Source organism: Dendrobates tinctorius, unplaced genomic scaffold (assembly GCF_039654945.1).
Source record: "Dendrobates tinctorius isolate UK_male_01 unplaced genomic scaffold, ASM3965494v1 ptg000256l, whole genome shotgun sequence".
NCBI classification, from domain to species: Eukaryota; Metazoa; Chordata; class Amphibia; order Anura; family Dendrobatidae; genus Dendrobates; species Dendrobates tinctorius.
Window position 1 is genome coordinate 2,273,671 of NW_027361923.1, and position 12,303 is coordinate 2,285,973.

A 12,303-nucleotide genomic window follows, 5' to 3' on the forward strand; every position below is an offset into this window, starting at 1 on the left:
GATGACGTAGTCTCGCGTGACTCTAGCGGTCTTGTGAGATCGCTATAGCAACGCGAGACCAACGTCATCACAGGTCTCGCAAGGCATCGCTGGGAACGGGAGCGTCGCTGAGACTGCGCGGGACGTCGGAAGGTAAATATACCCCGATTTTTTTATTTTTTAAATTATTTTTTACATTCTATCTTTTACTATTGAGGCCTATGTTTGACGAGTGTGACCAACCTGTCAATCACTTTCCAAGCGATGCTTCAAATCGCTTGGAATGTGCTTGAATATCGCACGCGAAAATCGCGAACATAATCGCGGTAAAATCGCGCGGAAAAAAACACGCGATTTCTGGGAAGGAGTCCGGTTTTCGGTGTCCGGATTAAAACGCTACGTGGGCACATAGCCTTAAGGGAATCTGTCACCCCTTTTTTGAGATATCATATAATGATATCATTCAATTGTGTGTCACATAAGGATTCTCTTAGTACTTTTGCTTCCCCCTGACCCCGCACCTTTCATGCATAAATACCTTTTTTATATCGGTTCAGATGTATGTAAACTGCCGCTGTCCGGTCCGCTGGGCGGGGCTTATTCACCTGCTTCCCCCCCCTGTCTTGATCTACACAAGAAGAAATGCATAGAGCAAGACAGGCAGGGGGGGGAGCAGGAAAAAGATTAAAGTGTTCTCACAAATCAGGCACTATCACCCTCACATTGTGGCTCTGGTCGAGACGCACCTCACCAGAGATACAGCTCAGAACGTACAAAAACCGTGGGTTCAGTGGTCTATACACGCATTTCACACCAGCTATTCCAGGGGAGTCGCACTACTAATACACAAGGATGTTAGATGGGAGGCCCGGAGAGACTCTGAGGGGCGTTTCATATTTGTGTATGCACTGATCAACTGTAGGAAATATGTTATTTTGTGTGTTTATAATCCCCCTTCAGCTGGTACGTCAATTCTCCAGAGGGCATTGAGTTTTGCTCTGAATTATCCGGACGCAGAGGTCATTTGTATGGGGGACTTTAATCTGGTTATGAGTGGTCGCCTTGATAGGCTGAGACTGGATGATGGGATACAGAGTGGGACCCCGTCAACAGCTACATCCCAACTGTCACAGTTTATAGAAGGTAGTGGATGGCTAGACCTATGGAGAACGTGCCACCCCGAGATGAGGGAATATACTTGCCATTCATCCACTAAGCGTTCCTTATCTCGCATAGATTACATTTTTGGATCCAGCGGTCTGGCAATGTGAGTAGATAACATTGAGCATGGTAGTAGAGGGATTTCAGATCATAGTCCGGTCATTCTTAAACTTAAATATGGCCCACCAAGTGGTAGCATAGTATGGAAATTAAACCCTTTCTGGCTGAAGTTGGTAAAGTCACCTGACAGAACAATTCACCAATTGCATGGCTTCATCTCCTCCCACCCCGAACCCCGGAATGTCAACTTATTTTGGGACGTCCTTAAGGCGCACTTGAGGGGTTGCTTATCTTCTACGATTTCCTACATCAAACGGGTGACATTGGGGGAGGATGACGAGATGGAGCAACGTTTGAGGGATTCAGAGGCCGCTTACATATCTGATCAAACTAGTGGCAATAGAGTGGAGTGGTTGACTGCCCAAAGATTATATACTCCACACATAGACTCTAAATCCAAACGTAAACTATTCTTTACTCGCCAATCGTACTTTGAACTAGGGAACCAGTCCAGTAAATTTTTGGTTTATTTGGTGCGTCAGCACAATACAACTAACACGATATTGCAGATCCGCAACTTAGACGGTATATTGGTCTCCTCAACTGAAGAAATAATGGGTTGTTTTTATGATTATTATAGTTCGCTGTACAACTCTAAAAATGACGTTGATAGCCAGGGGTGTCTAGACTACCTATCAGATATAACATTTCCCACATTGAGTACTTCTCAGTGTCATGATCCAGGATGGGATTTCGCTTTGAACCGTCCTGGTTAGACTAGGGGTTAATTGTGCTGCCTCTCTCTGGCAGCAGGAGGCTATTTAGTGCTCACTGGACCTGGGTCCGGTGTCAGTTATACTCCTGCCCTCGGCTGAGTTAAGTGACCTCTTGTATACGTGTGCCTTGTGCCTGATATCTTGCTTGTTTGTTCGGTTGTGATCTGGTTCTGTCCCTGTTACGAGTTCTGCCTGAACCTCTTGTACTGCGCTACCTCTCGTGTATGACTCTCTGCTTGTGACCCGACTTCTCTCTGCTCGTCCCCTTGGTACCACGTCGCCCTCTTGTGTATGACCTTTGGCTCTGTCTGACTACCCGTCTGTTTGTCCCTCCTGTACCTCGTTTGCCTGTACTGCTGTGACCTCTGTTTTGCCTGACTCTGAGTTGTTGTATGGTGTCCTGTCCTATCTGAATACAGGACGCTAAGCCCCTCCCCCTTGCAGTCACATGACCATAGGTCCCGTGCACATTATTCAGTTTCAGTGTCCGCAGGTCCCGTGCATCTTTACTTTCCAGCACTGACTGGACCCTGACACTATTAGCCTGAAGCACGCATGGTCACCTCTGCTGCCCTGCTCCCCAGGTAACTCTTAGCACTGCTTCTGTTCTCAGGACACGCGCACTGGCTCTATGAGCAAGTGCAGTGCGGTGTCTCTGACATTATAACTGACCCATACCATTTTTTTTTCTCTGCTCCCATTCACCTGTGTGTGTGATGGATCCTGTGCACACTCTTTCTAAGCAGGTTAAGCACCTGACGCAGATGTCTCAGAAACTCTTTGGAGAACAAAGAGTCCTGGCTCAGTCTCAGCAGCTGATCGCCGACACTGTGCAGGGGGTTCTTTCATGGGGGGCTCGGGATGTTACATTAATTTCCCCTGAGTCTCCAGTGAAGTTACCAGATACCTTTTCTGGAGATAAAAATGACTTCAGAGTGTTCAAGGAGGGCTGTAAGCTTTTTTTTTCCTTAAGACCACACTCTTCTGGGGATGAAAGTCAGAGAGTGGGGGTCATTATGTCTCTGTTAAGGGGAGCCCCCCAAGCTTGGGCTTTCTCCCTTCCTACCACGGCCCCTGAGCGTATGACTGTGGATGCATTTTTTGAGGCCCTGGGGCATATTTATGATGAGCCTGATCGGATGGGTATGGCTGAGGACAGGCTGATGAATGTTTGTCAGGGGAAACACTCAGCCGAGTGGTTTTGCTCAGAGTTCAGACGCTGGGCTGCTGAGGTCTGCTGGAACGACGCCGCCCTCCGGGGGTTGTTCCGCAGAGGCCTGTCTGAGCATCTGAAAGACGCCTTGGCTCTCCACCCCCCACCTGATGCCCTGGAGGAAGCTATGACACAGGCCGTCCGAATGGATCGCAGGTTACGGGCAAGGGGAGTGATACAAACCGAGACATCATTATTCTCCCAAGGAAGGGGAGCCAGTTCTTCATTGAAAATCACGGAGATGGGAACCATCAACCGTAAGGAGGAAGAAAGGAGGCAACGGCACGTGAGAAAATGCTGTGTTCACAGTGGCGAGTCTGGACATGGGAAAAAGGATTGCCCCTCCCGGCCACTAACCAACAAACGACTGAGCCCGGGTGATTATCATGGAGGTCACCCAGGCTCTCAGGTACCCTTTTCTGCATTTTCTAAAATGTCATTTCAAGTGGAACTTTGTTGTGGGGGTGTCTCCACATCCACAACTGCCTTCGTGGATTGCGGTTCATCATTGAACTTTATTGACTCTGACTTGGTGGCCAGGTGTAAGTTAGGGACAGTTAGGTTGGAGACTCCGATTCACCTTGTTGCTATTGACAAAACACCACTGGGTAAGAATGACATTGTGTTTTGTACTGAAGAGTTTCTCCTTAAAGTGAGTTCCTTACATCAGGAACGTATTTCATGTTTTGTAATGAACAACCTGCCTGCGGGACTGGTGTTGGGGTTCCCCTGGTTACAGCTGCATAATCCTGTGATTAATTGGGAATCTCGGGATATTGTTAAATGGGGTCCCTATTGCTCTGAGAAATGTCTTGTTTCTGTGTCTGTGTCGTCCGTGGGTCTAGAAGGCATTCCGGAGTGCCTGATAGATTATACTGACGTTTTCTCCGAAAAAGAGGCTGAGGTTTTACCACCACACCGCCCATTTGATTGTGCCATTGACCTGGTTCCAGGTGCTAAATTGCCCAAAGCCCGCCTGTATAACCTCTCGGGTCCGGAACCGGCTGCGATGAAGGAATATATTTCTGAGAGCCTCCGTAAGGGACATATTCGTCCTTCTGTTTCTCCTGTGGCGGCAGGGTTCTTTTTTGTAAAAAAAAAAAGACGGTGGTTTGCGCCCATGCCTCGATTTTCGTGAGTTAAATAAAATAACTGTGAGGAATACTTATCCCCTTCCACTTATTCCTGATTTATACAATCAGTTGTCCGGAGCTAAGTGGTTTTCGAAATTAGACCTACGGGGAGCGTATAACCTTATCCGAGTCCGGGATGGAGATGAATGGAAGACCGCCTTTCTCACTACTGAAGGGTTGTTTGAAAATTTGGTCATGCCCTTCGGCCTGACCAACGCTCCAGCGGTCTTCCAAAATTTCATAAATCATGTGTTCTCCGATTTGATTGGACGTTTTATGGTGGTGTATTTGGATGACATTTTAATCTACTCGCCTGATAAACAGACTCACATTGGTCATGTTCGGGCAGTTCTCCAAAGGCTCAGGGAGAACTGTCTGTTTGCTAAACTTGAAAAATGTTTATTTTTTGTTCAGGAACTGTCCTTTCTGGGGTTCATCGTGTCTGCTGAAGGGTATCGCATGGATCCTAATAAGGTGCAGGCCATTCTCGAGTGGGTTCAACCGTGTGATTTGAAGGGTCTGCAACGTTTCCTAGGGTTCGCTAATTATTATCGGAAATTTATAAGGGGGTTCTCACAGGTGTTTAAACACCTCACAGACATGACTCAAAAGGGGGCCGATATCAAGAATTGGTCAACCGCAGCGGTAGCGGCATTTCAGTTTTTGAAAAAATGTTTCATGTCGGCCCCGGTTCTTATCCAACCGGACCCCTCTGAACCATTTATTGTTGAGGTAGACGCCTCAGAGGTGGGGGTGGGGGCGGTATTGTCCCAGGGACCCGCCACTTTGACCAATTTAAGACCTTGCGCCTTTTTCTCAAAGAAGTTCTCTCCGGCAGAGAGAAACTATGATGTGGGGAATCGGGAACTTCTGGCCGTAAAATTGGCTTTTGCAGAATGGAGGCATTTTTTGGAGGGGGCAGTCCATCCTATAACGGTAATCACGGACCACAAAAACCTAGCTTACATCGAGTCTGCTAAAAGGTTGACTCCCAGACAGGCTAGATGGTCACTTTTTTTTTCTCGATTCAACCTCTCGATCACTTTCCGACCAGGATCCAAGAATATCAGAGCGGATGCGTTGTCACGCAGTCTAGATCCGGTGTCCCCCCCGGAACCTCCATCCTCCATTCTTCAGCCTGGGGTGGTGGTGGCAGAGATTTCTAATGTGTTGGAACGAGAGATTCGAGAAGCCCAGGCTCTTGCACCTCCAGCTAAGCCGGTGGATAAACTTTATGTGCCAGCTCAGTTTCGTCTCAAGGTCCTCCAGGAGTTCCATGACTCAGTTCTGGGTGGACATCCAGGGATCTCAGCGACCCGGAAGGCCATTGCTAGAATGTTCTGGTGGTCTTCTTTAGCCTCTGATGTTGGGGAGTATGTGTCTGCGTGTGAGGTTTGTGCCCGTGCGAAAACTCCCCATAACCGGCCGGCCGGGGAATTGGTACCACTGCCAATTCCTGAGAGACCATGGACTCATCTGTCCATGGATTTCATCACCAACCTTCCCCCTTCCAAGGGTAATACCGTGGTCTGGGTCGTAGTGGACAGGTTTAGTAAGCAGGCACATTTTGTACCTTTGGCAGCTCTACCTAATGCGGAAACATTGTCCAGATTGTTTGTGGAGCATGTGGTGCGGTTGCATGGGGTACCCCTGAATGTGGTGTCTGATAGGGGAGTGCAATTTGTGTCCAGATTTTGGAGAGCTTTTTGTAGGAGGTTGGGTATTAGTCTGTCCTTTTCATCCGCCTACCATCCAGAGACTAATGGGCAGACTGAGCGGACCAATCAGTCTCTGGAGCAAATTCTGCGTTGTTTGACCTCAGCCCGACAGGATGATTGGTGTTCTGTGTTACCATTGGCTGAGTTTGCTTTTAACAACCGCACTAACCAGTCTACGGGTACATCTCCTTTTTTTTGCAATTATGGGTTTCATCCTCATTTTGGAGAATTTTCCCGCTTGAATTCTGGGTGTCCTGGGGCGGACGAGTCGATCCAGCGGTTGGGGGAGGTATGGCGGGAGGTCCAGAATAACATTACGAAGGCCCAGGACAAATTTAAATTTTTTGCGGACAAAAAACGATCCGTGGGTCCAGTGTTTCAGGTCGGAGATAAGGTATGGTTATCCACCAAAAATATAAGGCTCAAGGTCCCCTCTGCGAAGCTTGGACCCAAGTTTATAGGTCCCTATGTAATTACCGAAGCAGTTAACCCGGTGGCTTTTCGTTTGCAGCTCCCGCCATCTCTGCGGATCCCAAATGTTTTCCATAAGGCCCTTTTGAAACCTGTGAGGTCCAGTGGGGAGGGATCATCATCTTCCCCGACACCGGTTCTGGTAGATGGGCAGGCTGAGTACGAGGTGGAACGAATTGTCGACTCCAGGTTGGTCCGTCGCGCCCTTCAGTATTTGATACATTGGAAGGGCTACGGTCCTGAGGAACGCTCGTGGGTTCCTGCTCGATCAGTTCATGCGGATCGGTTGATCCGAGCCTTTTACGCCAAGTACCCTGAGAGACCTGGGGGTCCGGTGGCCCCCCATTGAGAGGAGGGTACTGTCATGATCCAGGACGGGATTTCGCTTTGACCCGTCCTGGTTAGACTAGGGGTTAATTGTGCTGCCTCTCTCTGGCAGCAGGAGGCTATTTAGTGCTCACTGGACCTGGGTCCGGTGTCAGTTATACTCCTGCCCTCGGCTGAGTTAAGTGACCTCTTGTATACGTGTGCCTTGTGCCTGATATCTTGCTTGTTTGTTCGGTTGTGATCTGGTTCTGTCCCTGTTACGAGTTCTGCCTGACCCTCTTGTACTGCGCTACCTCTCGTGTATGACTCTCTGCTTGTGACCCGACTTCTCTCTGCTCGTCCCCTTGGTACCACGTCGCCCTCTTGTGTATGACCTTTGGCTCTGTCTGACTACCCGTCTGTTCGTCCCTCCTGTACCTCGTTCGCCCGTACTGTGTGTGACCTCTGTTTTGCCTGACTCTGAGTTGTTGTATGGTGTCCTGTCCTATCTGAATACAGGACGCTAAGCCCCTCCCCCTTGCAGTCACATGACCATAGGTCCCGTGCACATTATTCAGTTTTAGTGTCCGCAGGTCCTATGCATCTTTACTTTCCAGCACTGACTGGATCCTGACACTATTAGCCTGAAGCACGCCTGGTCACCTCTGCTGCCCTGCTCCCCAGGTATCTTTTAGCACTGCTTCTGTTCTCAGGACACGCGCACTGGCTCTATGAGCAAGTGCAGTGCGGTGTCTCTGACACTCAGTGGGCCTTTGTGGACGCTGAATTCACTTTGGAAGAGATAGAAGATGCCATGAGGGATATGGCCTCTGGGAAGTCCCCTGGGCCGGATGGGTTTCCTATCGAGTTGTACAGGAAATACCCGGAGATTTTGGCGCCACTTTTGTTGTCGGAGTTCCGGGGGATTCGGGGGGGGGGGGGGTCATGCCGGAGTCCTTTTACGAAGCTAATATTATAGTGCTTAAGAAGGAGGGGAAGGACCCTTTAGATTGTGGATCTTGTCGCCCCATATCTTTAGTAAATGTGGATTATAAAATTTTTACGAAAATCTTTGCTACCACCCTGAACGCAATAATTTTGGAACTTATACACCCTGACCAGTCCGGCTTTATGCCTGGTAAGAGTACCTCCATTAATATTAGGCGGGTCCAGTCGGTGGTCCAATATAGCTCCTTGATGCCGGACAATAAGTGGGCATTGGCATCGTTGGATGCAGCCAAGGCCTTTGATTCCCTTGAGTGGCCCTTCCTCCACGCATGCTTGCAGAAATATGGATTTGGGGATAGGTTCCTAAAATGGATTAATACATTATACATGAAACCTAAAGCCCGTGTCATCGTAAACGGTTCCATATCTGAGTCCTTTTCTCTACACAGGGGGACTCGTCAGGGGTGTCCCCTTTCCCCGACCCTCTTTGCTCTTGCAATAGAGGCACTGGCAATTCGCATAAGAACTTCCCCTAATATTATGGGCACAGAGATAGCAGATCGGGTGGATACCATAGGCCTTTATGCTGACGACATGGTAATATTTATGGATAGGGCGGAGGAGACACTGACGGGGGTGATCGCCACTATAAACAAATTCAGTAAATATTCTGGCCTATATATAAATTGGGAGAAGTCTGCTTTGATGCCTCTTTCCCATACCCCGATGCCACGACTTGAGACTCTCTCCCTGCTGCCTATTGTATCACACTTTAAATATTTGGGCGTTCACATTTCTCAATGCAGCACGTTTGATCTGCAATTTAATATATATCCATTGCTGGAGATGGTTAAAGTCAAATTTGTGATCCGGAGCAAACTCCCGCTGTCTGTAGCCGGACGCATTAACTTAATTAAAATGATACTACTCCCTAAGCTCAGCTACTTTCTCCAACATAGTGCTGTGGTGGTGCCTGTCTTTCTTTACCAATTTGAACTCCCAGATTACGTCCTTTTATATGGGGAAGAATCAGGCCAAAACTCAAGCTGTCCACCCTACAAAGGCCAAAAAATGGGTGGGGGGGCAGCACTGCCGGATTTTTTTCTGTACTATCTGGCTGGACAGGCCAGAGCTATAAATAAATGGATGCCCGGTAATCTTCTTCCTAACTCTGAAAGGCATTTGCTTCATGCCGCGCGTACTGACTGCCCATTGGGTTTTTTGGAGTTGGAGAAAATAAAGGTCCCACGTCTGCTACCCATGCTTCGTCTGGCAAGATTAGTGTGGAAACAGATTAAGAGGGTGGTTGGATTTGGAGATATCATAGCTGAGCTGCCCTTATGGAATAATAGTTATTTTCCGGTACTACTTGTCCACCCGTCTGCCGAATTCTGGTCTCAGTACAATGTTTCCACGATAGGGGATTTATGTGACCGCGGTACACTATTATCTTTTGAACAATTACAAGCTAAATGCGATGTCCCGAGGTCGCAGTTCTTCCGATATTTGCAATTGAGGTCAGCCTTTCAATCGCACATGAGATATGTAGGTGTGAATAATGCTATCTCGTCTCTACCCTTGATAGGCATTCTCAAATTGCAGGGTCCCCAGGGTCTCGTCTCCTCTCTATACACATACATGCTGTAAGTAGGGGCGGAATCCGCCATATGCTCGTTTAAAGGGAAGTGGGAAAGGCTCATCCCTGCTACACAGGGAGAGGAGTGGGAGGAAATCCTGGAGTCACCAACTAAGGTGTTTCCATCCATTAATAACAGAATGATACAACTATACATTATAAACCAATCATATTTGACTCCGACTCAACTTTTTAAGATTGGTCGATTCCAATCTTCGGAATGTCTGAGATGTCATTCATTAGATGCAGACTTTATCCACATGATCTGGCAGTGTCCAATTATAGCACATTATTGGAAGGAGGTGACATCTTTTTTAAGTTCCCAGGTACAAATTCCTGTTCCCCTTGAGCCACTAGTTTGTCTGTTTGGAGTGTGGGACGATGGGACATGGGGACACTGTACTGGGATTTTCTTGTGGGAGACATTGTTTATGGCACGAAAGGTACTGGCACTGCGGTGGAAGGGAAGTTTGGGTCCCTCCCTTAGGGCCTGGATTGAATTGGTAAACTCGATTATACCATACGAGCGTACGCTGTACCAAAACAGAGGGTGCCCGGATAAATTTGAGAAGATATAGGAGAGGTGGAATTCCTCTCATCTCACTTTGTAGGATGGAGATATCGCAGGATAAAGAGCTAATTATGTGGACACAGGCTGCAAATAGTTGTTGTTTTGTAGTTATAGTAATGGTTTAGAGGTTTGACAGGCTTTATTATTTGAATAATACCATGCAGACTAATGTAAGGTAACTGACATTATGTTTTATTCTGTAAGCAACCGGTATAAACACACTGCTTGAAATTAATGCTATGTGAAACATATACGCTTTATATGGTATTTCTCATCATTTGCTAGTTTCTATATTGTATATCCTGTCTATGGTTTAATAAACAAATTTAAAAAAAACAAAACAGACTTTTTATTTAAAAATAACAAACACAGTTATACTCACCTAACGCCCTTTCCATTGAAGCCCTCGTCTCCTGTAATAAAACAAAAATACAAAACAACCATATCCCTGACCTATCCAACGTTCTGTCCCATGCCATAATCCATGTCTGGAGATAAATAGATTTCAACCTGGACGGTGCTAAGATGTGACCATCCAGGCTAAGAACCAGTAATGAATGAGCTGCTTCGAGCGCAGCATCAGTGAGCAGCGGTGACGTCATTGAGGTTGCCTCCGGTCACTGAGGCTGCGTTCCCAGCAGGGCTAAACTGCGGGGACGTCGGCACCCTGAGAAAAAGTCACTAAGTTCATAATAATTTGTCACCCTTATCATGCTAAAGAGACATAATCTCATGTGCAATAACATCCGACTTGGTCTTGATCTGGTTAATGATCTTTGAAGCCGCCATTGCTCCCTCTTTTTCTGTGACATGAAAACCAGTTTAATCGGGCAGTTGTGGCTTATAACAATTTGCTCAGTCACAATTATATGATGTCTGTGGCCTGCTTTATTGATCTCATATTGACTGTAGAAAATGAGTGAGCTGCTGCTATTCTGCCAAATGTTTAACTACATTGTTAATGCTACAAAGCAGACTTCCCTGTCCTGTCTTCCCTTTGGCAATCATGTTTTATTTTTAACCTATAATGTCACAGTACAGCAATAATACTTTTCTGCTGTACTAAGACTTTCCTGTCCTATCCATGCTCCGACACTGCAGGTGCTGCTCTTGGGCTCCCTGTTACTGCAGTCAGATCACTGTTAGGGAAGTTGTTGATTGCGGCGTCTTGCGCAGTAAGCCTCAGCTCGATTCCTGCAGTATTCATTGTGAAAATGTGCAATAGAATCTGCTTGTGTTATATACAGATTTTGTGTTATCTTTCAGTCATTGCATTACAGTGAATGAAATCTGTATAAATATTCACAATAAACACCAAAATGACATGCTATGTATTTTTTTTATCATATGCGAATAGCGGTTTTAACTTGTTACACTGACTAACCTCGGCACTATTGGTATCTCCAGTAATAGATCATATAGACAGGGTGTGCAGCCTCTCCTTACCTTGGCACTACTGGTATTTCTAGTTTTAGATCAGATAGACAGCGTGGGCAGCAGTGTGAGCAGCCTCTTCTTACCTCGCACTACTGGTATCTCTAGTATTATACCAGACATATATACCAGTATTAGATCAGATAGACAAGTAGGATAGCAATGTGAGCAGCCTCTCCTTACCTCGGCACTACTGGTATTTCCAGTATTAGATCAGATGGACAGCAGTGTGAGCAGCCTCTTCTTACCTTTCACTACTGGTATCTCTAGTATTAGACCAGATAGACAGGGTGGAGAGCAGTGTGAGCAGCCTCTTCTCATCTCAGCACCCCTAATTTCTCTAGTATTAGATTGGATTATGCGCTGGGAGAACATCTACACGTGATGGATGTGGGTGGAGCTATCTGCTGCCCATGTTCCCAAGCACCTTTCCAGTGAACATTTTAGGTTAAGTTTCTCTGTTTGCAGAGAATCCCTTTAAAAAATAAACAGCACACAGACATGAATATATAACAAAGGCTCGACAGCTGATTCTTTCTTTTTTTTTTGCAAGGTGGAAGAAATAACAGAAGAATTAAATACATTGCCAAAGAGAGCCCAGCTGGCAGCTGCCTTCATCACCTACATATCCGCCGCCCCCGAGGATCAGAGAAAGGACAGCATCGATCAGTGGAGGAAATCTGTTGGACTGGAAAGTATGGCTTGTTATTATTGCTGTCACTCGTTTTATTGTGACATTTAGGCCTGTTTCACACTTCAGTTTTTTGACGTCAGTTGAAATGCGCCAAGGAGTAAAAAAAACGGATCCGTTTTCCGTTTTTTGACGGATCCGTTTCAGCCACCAATGACTGAAATTTAAAGCAATAGGACTCTGGAAAAAGAGAGAGATTGATTGAT

At 46.7% G+C, this 12,303-nt stretch overlaps 1 protein-coding gene across 2 annotated transcripts in view; it reads left to right on the forward strand.

Annotated features, from left to right (window-relative positions):
- The window catches only part of DYNC2H1 (dynein cytoplasmic 2 heavy chain 1), a 537,791-nt gene that overhangs the window by 216,163 nt on the left and 309,325 nt on the right, over positions 1 to 12,303 (forward strand). For both annotated transcript variants that reach the window (XM_073558365.1, XM_073558366.1), the window contains exon 62: positions 11,960 to 12,101. In XM_073558365.1, the coding sequence (XP_073414466.1) occupies positions 11,960 to 12,101 (142 nt within the window). The remainder of the gene's footprint in view (positions 1 to 11,959; positions 12,102 to 12,303) is intronic.